Source organism: Protomyctophum parallelum (assembly GCF_964188405.1).
Source record: "Protomyctophum parallelum genome assembly, chromosome: 21".
Taxonomy (NCBI): Eukaryota; Metazoa; Chordata; class Actinopteri; order Myctophiformes; family Myctophidae; genus Protomyctophum; species Protomyctophum parallelum.
The window spans coordinates 23,537,550-23,555,274 of NC_139713.1; the positions used below are offsets into that span (position 1 = coordinate 23,537,550).

Genomic DNA, 17,725 nt, shown 5'->3' on the forward strand with positions numbered 1-17,725 from the left:
CCTGCTGGAAATGTGTGGACCTGTTTAAAATGTTTCATTTTTGTCTTTTTCACGTTGATGCAAGCTGTGAGGTGCTGCTTAAATATCTGTTGGTGTTGCTCGAATATTGGGAACTGTTTTTATTATTACAGATTACAGATTGGATGTAATAATAAAGCTGCTCTAAACACTTGCCAAGTTCTTTGTTGACAAAAAGCTATTCTAAATGACCTTTCTTTATGGATTTTATAAGCAAATTGTCATCCTTTTATCAAAAGCTATATTGTGTATTTAGCAATTGCATAATTCTCATCCTAGCACCCAAACTATATTGGTTTCTCAGTGGATATTTGGGGTGCTGCAAGGTTATTATAGGGCATTTTTGTTAAATGAACAAAAAACAAACTAGAAAAGATGACTGAAACTTGAGTGTTAACAACAGTTTATAACAAATTATAAGCGTAATCTGTAACTGCATATTCTTTAAATGCTCTGGCCCTTTTCAATCCTGCACCTGACTTATTTGCCAGGTGCAGGATTGAAAAGTGCAGAGAACTCAAACAAAGTTAAACTAGCAAATCTGCCATAAAAACTAAAGCATTGGATAACACCATGGGGGAGAGCAACATGCTGTTAAGACACCAAATACAAGAGTATCCCTCGAGTATTTGTATCAAATTGGTTTTATTTACAAAGTTTATTCTTTCTCTAATGTTTAACTTTTATTAAAGGACAACTTTAGTTTTTTTTTTTCAACCAAGGTTCATGTTTTAGGTTATTAGAGAAACTAAAAGATGAGTTCTTTTTTTTTTTTTTTCATTTGCTGCTTTCTTTCGTTTTAGGGATTTTAGCTGTTTTTGACAGGGGACCGGGGGCATTCGAACATGGGGCTAAATATGTATTTTTTTACAACATTTTATAGCTATATTTTTTAATTATTTACTATAGTCCTAATAAACCCCTGGAAATTTCATCTGGCCACAACATCACGATCTACTGAATGTGTCAAACTGACATTGAGCCTATGACACAGTGTGGCTTCCCCCCAGTAGGCTACCTTCACATTCAGTAGATCCTGTGATTTATTTGTGGCCAGATGTAATTTCCTGGGGTTTATTAGGGCTATAGTAAATAAACAAATAAATCTCAATTTGTAAAAAAAATACATCTTTAGCATCATGCTCGAATGCCCCCGCCCCCTGTACAAAACAGCTAAAATCCCTAAAACGAAAGAAAGCAGCAAATGGAAAAAAAAAAAACACTCATCTTTTACTTTCTCTAATAACAACCTACAACATGAACCTTGGTTGAAAAAAACTAAAGTTGTCCTTTAAATGCATTTTTGTGTGATCATTTAGTTTACTATTTTGAGTCTTTGGTCCAGCTTTGTTACTAAAATTTCAAACTATTTTATAAGTCAGTGTCACTCACTATTCATGTTACTGTATGTACAGTAATGCTATATACATATACTGCAACACAACTGAGACTTATTTGTAAACAATGCAAGTAGAAGGCATCGTTTTATTTATATGAAGCAAGTGAACTTTGTAATGCATGAAAGCATTGAGGAAAAAGCACAAGATGAAAGCAGTGTTTAGTAAACCAAAATCTTTGCCCAACTGGTCTATAGTTATAAATTGCCCAACCTGTATGAAGCAAGAATCTCACTGATGGAATGCTGGGATGACATAATACAAAGGGGTTGGCCTTGAATACATTGAAAACAACCGTAGAAACTCAAACCTCTGGTTGGAGAAAGGTGCAGGTGTCGATTCAAGTCAAAGTGTGTAACATAGTAGGCTGGTGAGTTTTATATTTGAATAGTTTCTCCATTATTTTGGGGGGAAGTTAATTGTTTCAATAGCTGTAATATTTATTTTTAATCTTCTGGAGTGTGTGTGTGTCACACTGTAACAGAGTGGTCCTCTGTTACTTATGTTGCACAGCATATTGGCACTTTATTAACTTGCACAGTTGTATTTTGCAGTCATTTTATTGTTGAATACCGTTTCCCGTTTAGCTGAGATGGCCACTCAGCCAACGAGTTCCACCTGCTTCCAAATGCTTGGTGATTAACAAACATGAGGGGCAAGTGCAATGTGGGTTATAGATTCAGTATGTTTGGGAAGTGGAGTTCTATTGTTGAGGTTTGATTGAATGCCTAACAATTGCCTGTGATGTGTTTCAGTAAGGATTGGGCTGGACCATGTCAGGATAGCGGGGGGGTTAAGATGTGCTGTTGTGATTGATTATTTATGTTGTAGTGTGAAGGACTTATTATATAACTTGTGTAGTTCACAGAAACTTGTAACATTTGTATGGTTTAAGGTTATTTATTTATATGTATTTATTGTATGCTTATGTATGTATTTATGGTATGTTCTCATTTGAAGACACCCTGTAAATATGATAGTCCATTCTCATTATCTCCAGCTGGGTATAAAAGGCTGCCATTTTGCCAGTGAACTGAATTCTGTGCTGGGAGTAGATAGAGCTTCTTGTATTTATGCCGGTTTGTAATGCTCATTTGGTGAATAAACATATCATTGGTTAACCTTTACCAATGCCTCTGTACTGTTTCTCCAGCGATTAACACGGTCATTCCTACACACACTGTCTTTAAATCACAGTTTGGGTCGGCCTTATTCAGCTGCAAAGATGACTTTCTTCAAGAAATTCTTCAAAAATGTTATCCATGACAGAGACACTGATAAGGACTGTGATGTAGACTCGGTGAGTACGAGTTCACCAGTGACAACACAATTTGTGAACTTGTAGATCAGCAGTTTTTTGCAGCATGATGCCTTATGACAACAAAAAATAAGACTCCATGCACAGTGGTTAAAATCAAACTACAGAACAAAAAAACGGAATGGCTGGAGCAAAAAGCTTTGTTAAAGTGTATTTCTGTTTGAATATATTCACAGAAACAGTGCAAGGGTAAGCCAAAGAAGCCAACGTTTTATGGAACCGTTTCTCCGAATCCTCACTTCTCCGCCAGCAGTGATGCCTCAGACCTGCAGAAAGCCATCGAAGCCAAAGGTAAGAAGAACATGGTGATGCACTACTGCACAGTGCACATGATAGGCCAACCCTACACTTCTACATTAATTTTAAAATGACTCAATATCCATAAGACTGGGTATTGCCGGGTGCTGTAGCCATCTCTACTATTATGTTTATTGAGGAAAATGACAACATAAAAACTACAACAAGTCTACAGCAAGTCAAACTGCTCCTCACTAATCTAGTCTTATAGTGTCTAGTAGTAGCCAGCCATACCCACTTGAGAAGTTGGTTAATGTCTACTAGTAGCCATACTACGTGTAGCCTACCCAACATATTTTTCCATTCACAGGAGTAGATAAGGATGTGATAATTTCCATTCTGGTGAAGAGAAGCAATGACCAAAGGCAGAGGATCAAATCAGTCTATGAGAATTCCACTGGGAAGGTGAGTCATGGTCATCACCAGAGCAATAGAGTAAGGCCTAACTCACACCTTTACAACAGACTGATGTATGCTTGTTGTATGAGATGTATAGCTGATGCAAGCTCGCAATGCATTTCCAATGGGAGTCACATATGGTTTGACACATTTGTATTGTATGAGGGGGTGGGGGGCAGTCGAAACGCAGCCGAAAGCCGTACAACACCAATGTTGTGTCAAACCATGTGACTTCCATTGGAAATGCATTGGGGCAAGATGTACCACACCCTTTGTATACATCTAGAATGCATCAATGTTGTATGCTAGATCGAAAGGTGTGAGTCGGGCCTTAGACAGACTTACGTAAACTCTGTTCACTTCATGGGGCCAGTCCAATGGCGGCTCTTCTACATAGACTTCAATTGAATGGGGACAACTGGAAGTTTACGGAATGCATTGGAGTCCATGGGCTTGCGCGAGTACATGAACCACATGACCGTGCTGTTTTCTGCCCTCTCAATATCGCAACTCTTCTATTAGATGGCTCTGGTCATCACATAGTAATTGAACAAAATAACACGATTGTTGGGTGTTGTCCGATTGAATTATAGCTTTATATAGGTTCTTATAAATGGAAAAGGCTGTTGGAAATTCAGTCTACTTTTTTTAAACCTAGGTTTTCAGTTGAAAATCATAAAGAAAAATCGTTTTAGATTTAGGTTTTGGACAGAACTCTTATTTGAGGAGATGTCTGTCTGCCTACTCTTCTTATAAACAACAATCAAAACGAAATATAACAGTCAATATAACAATCTGTTGCATTGTTAAAAATCTGTTATTTAGTTAGTTATCGTACGACATTTGTATCGCATGTTAATGAATGTTAATACAAGAATACTATAAGAATACCTACAACAGAATATCTCAATCCTATCTGACAGACTGACATACATGTATCTAAGATTTTAAATGATAAACAACGTATAAATGATGCTTGCATACCTTCATAGAGTGCTTACTTTATTCGTCATAAATGTATTCGTCTGTTTCAGGCTCTGGCTGATGACCTGAAGTCAGTCCTTAGGTCAGACTTTGAGGATGTTGTTCTGGCACTGCTCATGAGTCCTACTCATTTTGATGCCCACTGTCTCAGAAAAGCCACAAAGGTAGCCCACATTTTGTGTCTTAATATTTCATATACACTTCAAAGAAACTGTTATCTCAAGTTCGATATTTACTCTCTACAATAGCCGCGTATATAGTCTGTGTTATGTCTTAACATTTTAAGAACCAAGAGGTTAAATTGAGTTTTGTAAATGGTTTCTCATCAAATGTTTGAGCAGAATTATTAGTGCATGCTGAATGAGGAACTTTGGTTACAGAAATAACATATTTTGAACCAATGTTTAGAATGCATTTGAATGTATTTGTCTTAACACTGATAATTGTTCTATGCAACAGGGACTGGGCACAAATGAAGATGTCTTGGTAGAAATTCTTGCATCAAGGACAAACCATGAGATTCATGAGATCAAGAGGGTTTTTAAAGAAGGTACAGACTAGATAATATGCTAAACATTGTAATATTTGATGCTCCCAATTCACCCCATACTACGAAAAAAAATCCCCTTCATTATCGTTCCTACAGTATATTGCACAGTGAAATGGTTATATTTTTAAGTGAAGGTATGATTCCAACCTATGAAGCGTTCTCTCTCTCCATCATCAGAGTACCAGGAGGAGTTGGAGGACGTCATTAAAGGTGACACCAGTGGAGACTTCTTGTTGGCCTTGCAGGCTCTGCTGAAAGCCATCAAAGATGAGGACAGTGAAGTGGACTTGGACCTCGCCGAAAGGGATGCAAAGGTACTGTACTAGTAGTAGCACTGTGGTTAACCTCTAATGTCCTATTTCTAATGAACACGGTACGTAGTGGAGTGGTTCTCAAACCTTTTAATTTCAATGACCCCCATATAACTACATTTACAGACCTGTAAGGGTCGCTTAGAACTCTGAGCGTCGCTGGACCCCACTTTGAGAACTGTATAGTGTGACGGTTTGTGTTGCAATTAATTTGTTTTGGTTTCAAAGTATTTTAATAACTAATGCTCTAATAACATGCTCATACATGTTATCACAGGTTCTGTTCGATGCTGGTGAGAACCGCAAAGGAACTGACATCAACTCCTTCATTGACATCCTCACAAGTCGAAGTGGTCCTCAGCTCTCTAAAAGTAAGATTCCTTTATCACTTTAACCCTGGGTTCCCTATTTTGGGCATGTCGTCACTCGTCATTGGTGAAAATTGTCCTGAAGTTTCCAACTATTCAAAATAAATTTGAAATGAACTCTCATACAACAAGCTGTAGCCTATATTTTTCATGGTCTGGCTCAAAGGTATGGTAAAAATGGACCATGGCTGGCAGCATGGCTGCGACCACACTGTTGGTATAAAGCCTGAGAGGTCTGTCCAAAATGTCCAGCTCTCGGTGCAAAACGAGAGCTGGTCACAGTTTATTACAGATTACAAGCTTGTAGCTGAAAACATATTGTTTTTGTATTCATTGAGTTTCATGACCACTGTACTTGAAATCAGTCTCAACACCCTCTCTTCTCCTGTTGCATAAATAAACAAGTATTTGCTCTTAATGTTTGACCTCATAGCGTTCCAGAAATACATTGGCCTCAGTGAGGTCACCTTATCCAAAGCCTTGGAAAAGGAGCTGAGAGGAGACATTGAAGACTGTCTCATTGACATTGGTGAGGAGGATTCATCCTAACATTATTCCAATCAGAATCATGTTAAATACTAAGTACAGCCCAGGCCGTAGCGTAACGGTCTGGGCACCGGACTGGTGATCCAGTCGCGGTGTGCCGCGGGTTCGACTCCCGGACCCGACACGGCCTTTACCGCATGTCATCCCCCCATCTCTCTCCCGTTTCCTGTCAGCCTACTTTCTATCCCTTAAAAAATCAATAAAGGCGTAAGCCGCAAAAAAATATCTTAAAAAAAAAAAAAAATACTAAGTACAAGGGATTTTAAATATAGTCAGTGAAGATATTTGTGGGGAGAGTATGTTTTGCACTTCGTCCGTCCGTGTGTCCGTCCGTCCGTGTGTGTGTCCGTCCGTCCGTGTGTGTGTCCGTCCGTGTGTCCGTGAACAGCTAATCTCGGCCACCGTTAACCCGGTCGATGCCAAATTTTGCACACACACTCCCTGGATGCCAACGATGAACCTCTGCCCCAAACTTTCCAGAACGGCCTGTTATAGCGCCACCAGGAGGCCGCTTTGTGCAAAACAAGTTTTTTCACAGTACACCTACAGATTTTGTCCAAACATCACGCAAATTAGTACACAGTCTCTCTAGAGCCATTCAACGAAACGGGTCTTTCAGATTTCTCAGACTCCATCCTGATTGGTTAAGATTGGCTTCCAAAGTTCACAGGAGTGCTCAGTTTCAAACAAAATGCTGCAAATCATGAACACATCGCGTGATTTCCGTGAAATTGTGCACGCACATTCCCACTAGGCCGAGGACGAAATGCCACATGAACAATTTCAACTCAGCCTCAAGGTGGCGCTATAACTGGCCGAAAAGTGTTTTTACCTCTAACTGCACGGATCTGTGGATAACCTGGTGGAGACCTGTGCCCAGAAGGGCACTTTTTCTAGTTGTCTCCACCAGGCCGAAGGCATGTGGGGAGAGTATGTTTTGCACTCCGTCCGTCCGTGTGTCCGTCCGTCCGTCCGTCCGTCCGTCCGTGTGTCCGTGAACAGCTAATCTCGGCCACCGTTAACCCGGTCGATGCCAAATTTTGCACACACACTCCCTGGATGCCAACGATGAACCTCTGCCCCAAACTTTCCAGAACGGCCTGTTATAGCGCCACCAGGAGGCCGCTTTGTGCAAAACAAGTTTTTGCACAGTACACCTACAGATTTTGTCCAAACATCACGCAAATTGGTACACAGTCTCTCTAGAGCCATTCAACGAAACCGGTCTTTCAGATTTCTCACACTCCATCCTGATTGGTTAAGATTGGCTTCCAAAGTTCACAGGAGTGCTCAGTTTCAAACAAAATGCTGCAAATCATGAACACATCGCGTGATTTCCGTGAAATTGTGCACCCACATTCCCACTAGGCCGAGGACAAAATGCCACATCAACAATTTCAACTCAGCCTCAAGGTGGCGCTATAACTGGCCGAAAAGTGTTTTTACCTCTAACTGCATGAATCTGTGGATAACTTTGTATGCCAACTCCCTAGAGGCCAAGGAAAAACCTGCTCTTTATAGCGCCACCAGGAGGCCGACATATGTAAAACACATTTTCTATTATTACTCCTTCAGATTTTATCCAAATTTCACGCAAATCGGTACACATGATCTCCATAGTCATGTGATCAAGGCGGGTTTGTTTGATTTCTCATATTCCATCCTGATTGGCCACGATTGGCTCCTACAGTTTTCAGGAGTAGCCCGCTTTGTACAAATCGCCACAACTCCTCAACGCAGCGTCCGATTGCGATTAAACTGTGCACGCATATTCCCACTAGGCTGAGGAAGAAATCCTGGTGGAGACCTGTGCCCAGAAGGGCACTTTTTCTAGTTATCTCTGCTTCTGGGCAGACTGAATTAAAGACTGTCTGTAAATAGTTTTACAACTCAAAGCCTAACATGCTGTGTAGTGTTTTGGTTCGATTTGAACTGCATGGGGTTAGCTGTGGAAATGGCTAACCTTATTTATGTCACTGTGCTATGTGCTCTTACTCTGTGAACCATCGGGCTGCCCTCCTAAACTGTTTTTCTTTGCTGTACAGTGAAGTGTGCCTGGAGTAAGCCTGGTTTCTTTGCGGAGAAGCTCCATCTGTCTATGAAGGTATGATGACTGTATTTCTCCATCTTCGTGTGGAGTGTAATGGCATTTTTTTTTTTTTTTTTTTGCGTAGACAATAATTTTCCACTTTTTCACACACAATTTTTGACTCACCCATAGACATAAAAAGGTAGACTCCTCTTCCGGCGGATGCTCTCAAGTGAGGGCAGCTTCCGTAAGGAAGGTACGTGAGTCATGTGACTGGATGTCGCCATGATACTCATGTCCATATAACTATATGGGCGCACTGGGACTTTTACCACTGCGCCACCCGAGCGCATGATATTGGAGTTGATGCCATCATGTTCAACCTCACACATGGTTTCCATGTGTATGTACTGTGTAGTCATTATATATAATTTTTAGAGGTGTCAGACTCCAAATGTATAGTTACATGTATAGTGATAATTACATCTAATCACACAATGCATCTCAAAGTGGTACACTCTTTGTGAGGATTTTGTGAGGATTTGGCTGTCTATTCATAGGGCCTTCGCACATGTGATGAGACTCTTATCAGGGTGGTGGTGAGCCGCTCTGAGGTGGACTTGAAGAAAGTCATGGATGAGTACAAGACCATGTATGGAAGAACTCTACAGGAGGACATATTGGTAATATATCAGTCTGTGTATTTTCAAGATTAATTACAATTAGGGGTGCACGATTATGAAATTATGACCAATATCCGATCTCCGATTATTTGCAGGGTCATATCTGCCGATACCGATTCTGACCGATTCCGATATTATACAGAGGGACCACAATGGAAACAAGCCTAGGCCCTATAGGGGCTTGGCCCGAAGCCTGATAATAAAGTATTCAATCAATCAATAGCCTATTCTCACAACTGAATGACTACTGAATGAGAGGAGTACACAAATTCAATTTAGATTTAGATTTTCATTGCTGGTGAAAACTGGTATTTTGAGACCGTTCCGATACCGGCATTTTTAGGGCAGATATGGCTTATTCCGATTATTCTACCGATTAATCGTGCATCCCTAATTACAATCTGTCATTCTATGGCTGTCATGGAATTGTTGTAATTGTTGTTTCTCTGGTTTTGTGAAGTTACCTTTGTTTTATTCTCTTGGTTGGACAGGCGGATACTAAGGGACATTATGAAACGATCCTGCTGGAATTGTGTGGACCTGTTTAAAATGTTTCATTAACTTTGTATCTTTTTCACATTAATAAGCTGTGAGGTGCTGCTGAAATATCTGTTGGTGTTCCTCGAATATTAGAATCGTGTTCTTAATAATGTTTTACAGATTGGATGTAATAATAAAGCTGCTCTAAACACATTTCAAGTTTCCTCGTTTGACAAAAAATATTCCAAATGACTACTCTTTACAGATATTATAATGGGAGAAAATTGTGGTCAGTTTAAGTCCAAATTTTATTCTGACCCCTACACGAAAAGGCCTAGTTGTCCTGACCTCTTATCCATCATTTATACATTTTGGATAATTAGTGTGGACTTAAACTGTTATTCGTCTATAGTACTCATTATTATCGCAATTCTATATTGTGTATTTAGCAATTGCATATATTCTCATCCTAGTTCCCAGGTTGAACCAACTGTAGCACAATAATATTTTCTGACTGGGCCTGCAGTAGGCTACAATGTTATTTAAAAGAACATGGTACAAATGAATTGACTTGGCAACAATTAAGTGTTACACACTGGAATAATTGTGTCAACGGGGCTTGAGACCCGCGCCCGCACATAGTTCTCAGTGGATATTGGGGTGCTGCTGGAATTAATTCACAAGGTGATACAAAGCAGGGGTCAACATCATGGGTAGAGCAACATGTTTTAAAGAAATGTATGAAAAATGTATGCAAATGACCTAAGAAGTATTAAGAATGAACTAATTTGCCTACAAGTACCATGCCAAACATTGGAGACCCCCCATCCCAACACCTTCCTTCCTTTTTTACTTTCATCATAAATTGGGTTAACTACACAGTTGGTTCATTCTCTAATATTTTTGAGTTGGCTGTCCAGCTTTGTTGGTAGTATTTGTTTTGGTTTCAAAATATTTTTTATAACTAATGCAATATCACTATTCATGTGTGTGATGCATATTAACAATACATGCATATCAGTGGTTCCCAAACTTTTCAGTTCAACTTGAACTTGAACTGACAAAAGCGTTTATAAAAGGTTATTTGTAAATGGTACAAGTAGAAAGCATTGTTTATTGTGTATCATTGTGTATGAAGCAAGTGAATCACTGAGCGAAAAGCCTACAGTATACTATACTAGTAGGCCTATACACAATAAGATGTCAGTGTTTACTAAACTACAATTTAGCCAAACAGGTCTACAGTTTCAAGTCACTCAACCTGTATGTGAAGCAGGAATCTCACTGTGATGGAATGCTGGGATGACAGAATACAAAGGGGCTGGCCTTGAATACATTGAAAACAACCGTAGAAACTCAAACCTCTGGTTGGAGAAAGGTGCAGGTGTCGATTCAAGTCAAGGTGTGTAACATAGTAGGCTACTGAGACCCATGAAAGGGGGCAATCTTGTGAATTCCAAACTGGTGAGTTTTATATTTGAATAGTTTCTCCATTATTGTGGGGGGAAGTTAATGGTTTCAATAGCTGTAATATTTATTTTTAATCTTCTAGAGTGTGTGTGTGTGTGTGTGTGTGTGTGTGTGTGTGTGTGTGTGTGTGTGTGTGTGTGTGTGTGTGTGTGTGTGTGTGTGTGTGTGTGTGTGTGTGTGTGTGTGTGTGTGTGTGTGTGTGTGTGTGTGTGTGTGTGTGTGTGTGTGTGTGTGTGTGTGTGTGTGTGTGTGTGTGTGTGTGCGTGCGTGTGCGCGCGCGTGTGCGTGTGTGTCACACATGTAGTGTCTTTAAATCACAGTTTGGGTCCTTATTAAGCAGTTTTCAATTCATATTACAGCCAAGCAAAGATGACTTTCTTCAAGAAATTCTTCCAAAATGTTATCCATGACAGAGACCCTGATAAGGACTGTGATGTAGACTCGGTGAGTACGAGTTCACCAGTGACAGCACAATTTGTAAACTTGTAGATCAGCAGTTTTTTGCAGCATGACGCCTTATGACAACAAAAAATGAAGCTCCATGCACAGTGGTTAAAATCAAACTACAGAACAAAAAAACAGAATGGCTGGAGCAAAAAGCTTTGTGCTAAAGTGTATTTCTGATTGAATATATTCACAGAAACAGTGCAAGGGTAAGCCAAAGAAGCCAAAGTTTTATGGAACCGTTTCTCCGAATCCTCACTTCTCCGCCAGCAGTGATGCCTCAGACCTGCAGAAAGCCATCGAAGCCAAAGGTAAGAAGAACATGGTGATGCACTACTGCACAGTGCACATGATAGGCCAACCCTACACTTCTACATTCATTTTAAAATTACTCAATATCCGTAAGACTGGGTATTGCCGGGTGCTGTAGCCATCTCTACTATTATGTTTATTGAGGAAAATGACAACATAAGAACTACAACAAGTCAAACTGCTCCTCAATAATCTACTGTAGTCTTTTAGTGTCTAGTAGTAGCCAGCCATACCCACTTGAGAAGTTGGTTAATGTCTACTGGTAGCCATACTACGTGTAGCCTACCCAACATATTTTTCCATTCACAGGAGTAGATGAGGATGTGATAATTTCCATTCTGGTGAAGAGAAGCAATGACCAAAGGCAGAGGATCAAATCAGTCTATGAGGATTCCACTGGGAAGGTGAGTCATGGTCATCACCAGAGCAATAGAGTAAGGCCTGACTCACACCTTTACAACAGACTGATGTATGCTTGTTGTATGAGATGTATAGCTGATGCAAGCTCGCAATGTATTTCCAATGGGAGTCACATGGTTTGACACAACATTTGTGTTGTATGAGGGAGTGGGGGGCAGTCGAAACACAGACGAAAGCCGTACAACACAAATGTTGTGTCAAACCATGTGACTTCCATTGGAAATGCATTGGGGCAAGATGTATCACACCCTTTGTATACATCTAGAATGCATCAATGCCTAAGACAGACTTACGTAAACTCTGTTCACTTCATGGGGCCAGTCCAATGGCGGCTCTTCTACATAGACTTCTATTGAATGGGGACAACTGGAAGTTTACGGAATGCATTGGAGTCTATGGGCTCGCACGAGTACATGAACCACGTGACCGTGCTGTTTTCCGCCCCCTCAATATCGCAACTCTTCTATTAGATGGCTCTGGTCATCACATAGTAATTGAACAAAATAACACGATTGTTGGGGGTTGTGGAATGGAAAAGGCTGTTGGAAATTCAGTATACTTTTTATAAACCTACTACTAGGTTTTCAGTTGAAAATCATAAAGAAAAATCGTTTCAGATTTAGGTTTTGGACAGAACTCTTATTTGAGGAGATGTCTGTCTGCCTACTCTTCTTATAAACAACAATCAAAACGAAATATAACAGTCAATATAACAATCTGTTGCATTGTTAAAAATCTGTTATTTAGTTAGTTATCGTACGACATTTGTATTGCATGTTAATGAACGTTAATACAAGAATACTATAAGAATACCTACAATAGAATATCTAAATCCTATCTGACAGACTGACATACATGTATCTAAGATTTTAAATGATAAACGACGTATAAATGATGCTTGCATACCTTCACTGCAGTGCTTTGATTACTTTATTCGTCATAAATGCTCTTGTTTCTGTTTCAGGCTCTGGCTGATGACCTGAAGTCAGTCCTTAGGTCAGACTTTGAGGATGTTGTTCTGGCACTGCTCATGAGTCCTACTCATTTTGATGCCCACTGTCTCAGAAAAGCCACAAAGGTAGCCCACATTTTGTGTCTTAATATTTCATATCCACTTCAAAGAAACTGTTATCTCAAGTTCGATATTTACGCTCTACAATAGCCGCGGATATAGTCTGTGTCTTAACATTTTAAGAACCAAGCGGTTAAATTTAGTTTTGTAAATGGTTTCTTATCAAATGTTTGAGCAGATTTATTAGTGCATGCTGAATGAGGTACTTTAGTTACAGAAATCAGCAACATCTTTTGAACCAATGTTTAGAATGCATTTAAATGTATTTGTCTTAACACTGATAATTGTTCTATGCAACAGGGACTGGGCACAAATGAAGATCTCTTGGTAGAAATTCTTGCATCAAGGACAAACCATGAGATTAATGAGATCAAGAGGGTTTTTAAAGAAGGTAATATAATGTAATGTAATAATGTAAATGTAATGTAATATTTGATGCTCCCAATTTCTCAATTCACCCCATACTACGAAAAACATCCCCTTCGTATATTGCACAGTGAAATGGTTATATTTTTAAGTGAAGGTATGATTCCAACCTATGAAGCGTTCTCTCTCTCTCTCCATCATCAGAGTACCAGGAGGAGTTGGAGGACATCATTAAAGCAGACACCAGTGGAGACTTCACGTTGGCCCTGCAGGCTCTGCTGAAAGCCATCAAAGATGAGGACAGTGAAGTGGACTTGGACCTCGCCAATAGGGATGCAAAGGTACTGTACTAGTAGTAGCACTGTGGTTAACCTCTAATGTCCTATTTCTAATGAACACGGTACTGTAGTGGAGTGGTTCTCAAACCTTTTAATTTCAATGACCCCCATATAACTACATTTACAGACCTGTAAGGGTCGCTTGCGTCGCTGGACCCCACTTTGAGAACTGTATAGTGTGACGGTTTGTGTTGCAATTAATTTGTTTTGGTTTTAAAGTATTTTAATAACTAATGCTCTAATAACATGCTCATACATGTTATCACAGGTTCTGTTCGATGCTGGTGAGAACTGCAAAGGAACTGACATCAACTCCTTCATTGACATCCTCACGAGTCGAAGTGGTCCTCAGCTCTCTAAAAGTAAGATTCCTTTATCACTTTTACCCTGGGTTCCCTATTTTGGGCATGTCGTCACTCGTCATTGGTGAAAATTGTCCTGAAGTTTCCAACTATTCAAAAGAATTTTGAAATGACAAGCCTATATTTTTCATGGTCTGGCTCAAAGGTATGGTAAAAATGGACCATGGCTGGCAGCATGGCTGCGACCACACTGTTGGTATAAAGCCTGAGAGGTCTGCCCAAAATGTCCAGCTCTCGGTACAAAACGAGAGCTGGTCACAGTTTATTACAGATTACAAGCTTGTAGCTGAAAACATATTGTTTTTGTATTCATTGAGTTTCATGGCCACTGTACTTGAAATCAGTCTCAACACCCTCTCTTCTCCTGTTGCATAAATAAACAAGTATTTGCTCTTAATGTTTGACCTCATAGCGTTCCAGAAATACATTGGCCTCAGTGAGGTCACCTTATCCAAAGCCTTGGAAAAGGAGCTGAGAGGAGACATTGAAGACTGTCTCATTGACATTGGTGAGGATTCATCCTAAAATTATTCCAATCAGAATCATGTTAAATACTAAGTACAAGGGATTTTAAATATAGTCAGTGAAGATATTTATTATCTCTGCTTCTGGGCAGACTGAATTAAAGACTGTCTGTAAATAGTTTTACAACTCAAAGCCTAACATGCTGTGTAGTGTTTTGGTTCGATTTGAACTGCATGGGGTTAGCTGTGGAAATGGCTAACCTTATTTATGTCACTGTGCTATGTGCTCTTACTCTGTGAACCATCGGGCTGCCCTCCTAAACTGTCTTTCTTTGCTGTACAGTGAAGTGTGCCTGGAGTAAGCCTGGTTTCTTTGCGGAGAAGCTACAACTGGCTATGAAGGTATGATGTCTGTATTTCTCCATCTTCGTGTGGAGTGTAATGGCATTTTTCTTTTTTTTCCCTTTTTCACACACAATTTTTGACTCACCCATAGACATAAAAAGGTAGACTCCTCTTCCGGCGGATGCTCTCAAGTGAGGGCAGCTTCCGTAAGGAAGGTACGTGAGTCACGTGACTGGATGTCGCCATGATACTCATGTCCATATAACTATATGGGCGCACTGGGACTTTTACCACTGTGCCACCCGAGCGCATGATATTGGAGTTGATACTGTCATGTTCAACCTCACACATGGTTTCCATGTGTATGTACTGTGTAGTCATTATATATAATTTGTAGAGGTGTCAGACTCCAAATGTATAGTTACATGTATAGTGAGAATTAATTACATCTAATCACACAATGCATCTCAAAGTGGTACACTCTTTAGAGTGAGGATTTTGCCGTGTAGTTTACCATGGCTGTCTATTCACAGGGACATGGCACATGTGATGAGACTCTTATCAGGGTGGTGGTGAGCCGCTCTGAGGTGGACTTGAAGAAAGTCATGGATGAGTACAAGACCATGTATGGAAGAACTCTACAGGAGGACATATTGGTAATATATCAGTCTGTGTATTTTCAAGATTAATTACAATTAGGGGTGCACGATTATGAAATTATGACCGATATCCGATCTCCGATTATTTGCAGGGTCATATCTGCCGATACCGATTCTGACCGATTCCGATATTATACAGAGGACCACAATGGAAACAAGCCTAGGCCCTAGGCTAGGGGCTTGGCCCAAAGCCTGATAATAAAGTATTCAATCAATCAATAGCCTATTCTCATAACTGAATGACTACTGAATGAGAGGAGTACACAAATTCAATTTAGATTTATATTTTCATTGCTGGTGAAAACCGATTAAATAATTGTATTTTGAGACTGTTCCGATACCGGCATTTTTAGGGCCGATATGGCTTATTCCGATCATGCTACCGATTAATCGTGCATCCCTAATTACAATCTGTCATTCTATGGCTGTCATGGTTAAGCAATGTAATTGTTGTTTCCACATTCTCTGGTTTTGTGAAGTTACCTTTGTTATATTCTCTTGGTTTGACAGGCGGATACTAAGGGACATTATGAAACGATCCTGCTGGAATTGTGTGGACCTGTTTAAAATGTTTCATTCTTTTTCACATTAATAAGCTGTGAGGTGCTGTTGAAATATCTGTTGGTGTTCCTCGGATATTAGGAATCATGTTAATGTCTTAATAATGTCTTACAGATTGGATGTAATAATAAAGCTGCTCTAAACACTTTCCAAGTTTCCTCGTTTGACAAAAACTATTCCAAAAGACTATTCTCTTTACAGATTTTATGATGGGAGCAAATTGTGGTCAGTCCAAATTTTATTCTGACCCCTACACGAAAAGGCCTAGTTGTCCTGACCCCTTATCCATCATTTATACACTATGGATAATTAGTGTGGACTTAAACTGTTATTCGTACTCTATAGTACTCATTATCGCAATTCTATATTGTGTATTTAGCAATTTCATAATTCTCATCCTAGTTCCCACTATGAGCTAAGTTGAACCAACTGTAGCACAATAATATTTTCTGACTGGGCCTGCAGTAGGCTACAATGTTATTTTAAAGAACATGGTACAAATTAATTGACTTGGCAACAATTAAGTGTTACACACTGGAATAATCGTGTCAACGGGGCTTGAGGCCCACGCCCGCACATGGTTCTCAGTGGATATTGGGGTGCTGCTGGAATTAATGCGAGCCGTTTCGACCGAAAATCAACCGGAGCATTTTACAAGGTAGAAGTCAAAGCAGGGGTAGAAGTCAAAGCAGGGGTCAATGTCAACATCATGGGGAGAGCAAAGTACATGCTTTAAAGAAATGTATGAGAAATGTATGCAAATTATCTAAGAAGTATTAAGAATTAACTCATTTGCCTACAACAAGTACCAAAGCCAAACATTGCAGACCCCCACCCCAATCCCAACACCTTCCTTCCTTTTCATCATTGGGTTAACTACACTACACAGTTGGTTCTCTAATATTTTTGAGTTGGCTGTCCAGCTTTGTTGGTACTAATTTGTTTTGGGTTCAAAATATTTTTTTATAACTAATGCAATATCACTATTCATGTATGTGATGCATATGAACAATACATGCATATCAGTGGTTCCCAAACGTTTCAGGTCGAGACCAAAAAGAGATTAGACATTTTCACACACTAGCTGTTTTGCTTGCTTGTATCTATTTTCACTACTTATTTTTTTATTCATGTAATATTTGGAAATATATTTTTTAATGTAGGAGTCGTGACCCATAACAATTTGTCTGTGACCCACAAATGGGTCCCAACACTGTTTGGGAAACAGTGCTATATATATTACTCCAACACAACTTGAACTGACAAAAGCGTCTATAAAAGGTTATTTGTAAAGTAGAAAGCATTGTTTATTGTGTATCATTGTGTATGAAGCAAGTGAAGCACTGCGGGAAAAGCAAGATGTCAGTGTTTACTAAACTACAATTTAGCCAAACAGGTCTTCTGTTACAAGTCACTCAACCTGTATGTGAATTGTGAAGCAGGAATCTCACCATTATGGAATGCTGGCGTTGTGAGAATGCGAAGGGGTTGGCCAGCCATATACGTCTGAAAACAACCTCTGGTTGGAGAAA

The 17,725-nt window shown here is 39.7% G+C and overlaps 2 protein-coding genes across 2 annotated transcripts; both read left to right on the forward strand.

Annotated features, from left to right (window-relative positions):
* Positions 1-2,640: 2,640 nt before the first annotated feature.
* On the forward strand, positions 2,641-9,593 carry LOC310879312 (annexin A1-like; the record flags this gene model as incomplete). Its single annotated transcript, XM_083793891.1, has 11 exons — positions 2,641-2,715; positions 2,910-3,024; positions 3,341-3,435; positions 4,464-4,577; positions 4,873-4,963; positions 5,141-5,277; positions 5,552-5,645; positions 6,076-6,171; positions 8,234-8,292; positions 8,778-8,900; positions 9,392-9,593. The coding sequence occupies 11 exons, from the start codon at positions 2,641-2,643 to the stop codon at positions 9,446-9,448; spliced, it is 1,056 nt and encodes a 351-aa protein (XP_083650017.1). The 3' UTR covers positions 9,449-9,593.
* Positions 9,594-10,623: 1,030 nt separating this feature from the next.
* LOC310879311 (annexin A1-like) lies at positions 10,624-16,341 on the forward strand. The gene is made up of 12 exons (XM_083793890.1): positions 10,624-10,848; positions 11,215-11,294; positions 11,491-11,605; positions 11,916-12,010; positions 12,991-13,104; positions 13,399-13,489; positions 13,669-13,805; positions 14,071-14,164; positions 14,577-14,672; positions 14,972-15,030; positions 15,507-15,629; positions 16,143-16,341. Exons 1-12 carry the CDS (start codon positions 10,812-10,814, stop codon positions 16,197-16,199), a joined length of 1,098 nt encoding a protein of 365 aa, XP_083650016.1. The 5' UTR covers positions 10,624-10,811; the 3' UTR covers positions 16,200-16,341.
* The last annotated feature ends 1,384 nt before the right edge of the window (positions 16,342-17,725 follow it).

Coding starts and splice junctions, on each gene's coding strand:
- LOC310879311 (XM_083793890.1), top strand. CDS start 10,812: ATGAAAGGGGGCAATCTTGTGAATTCCAAACTGGTGA. Junction 11,606..11,915: donor GAAAGCCATCGAAGCCAAAG/GTAAGAAGAACA, acceptor TTCCATTCACAG/GAGTAGATGAGGATGTGATA. Junction 14,673..14,971: donor AGACTGTCTCATTGACATTG/GTGAGGATTCAT, acceptor TTTGCTGTACAG/TGAAGTGTGCCTGGAGTAAG.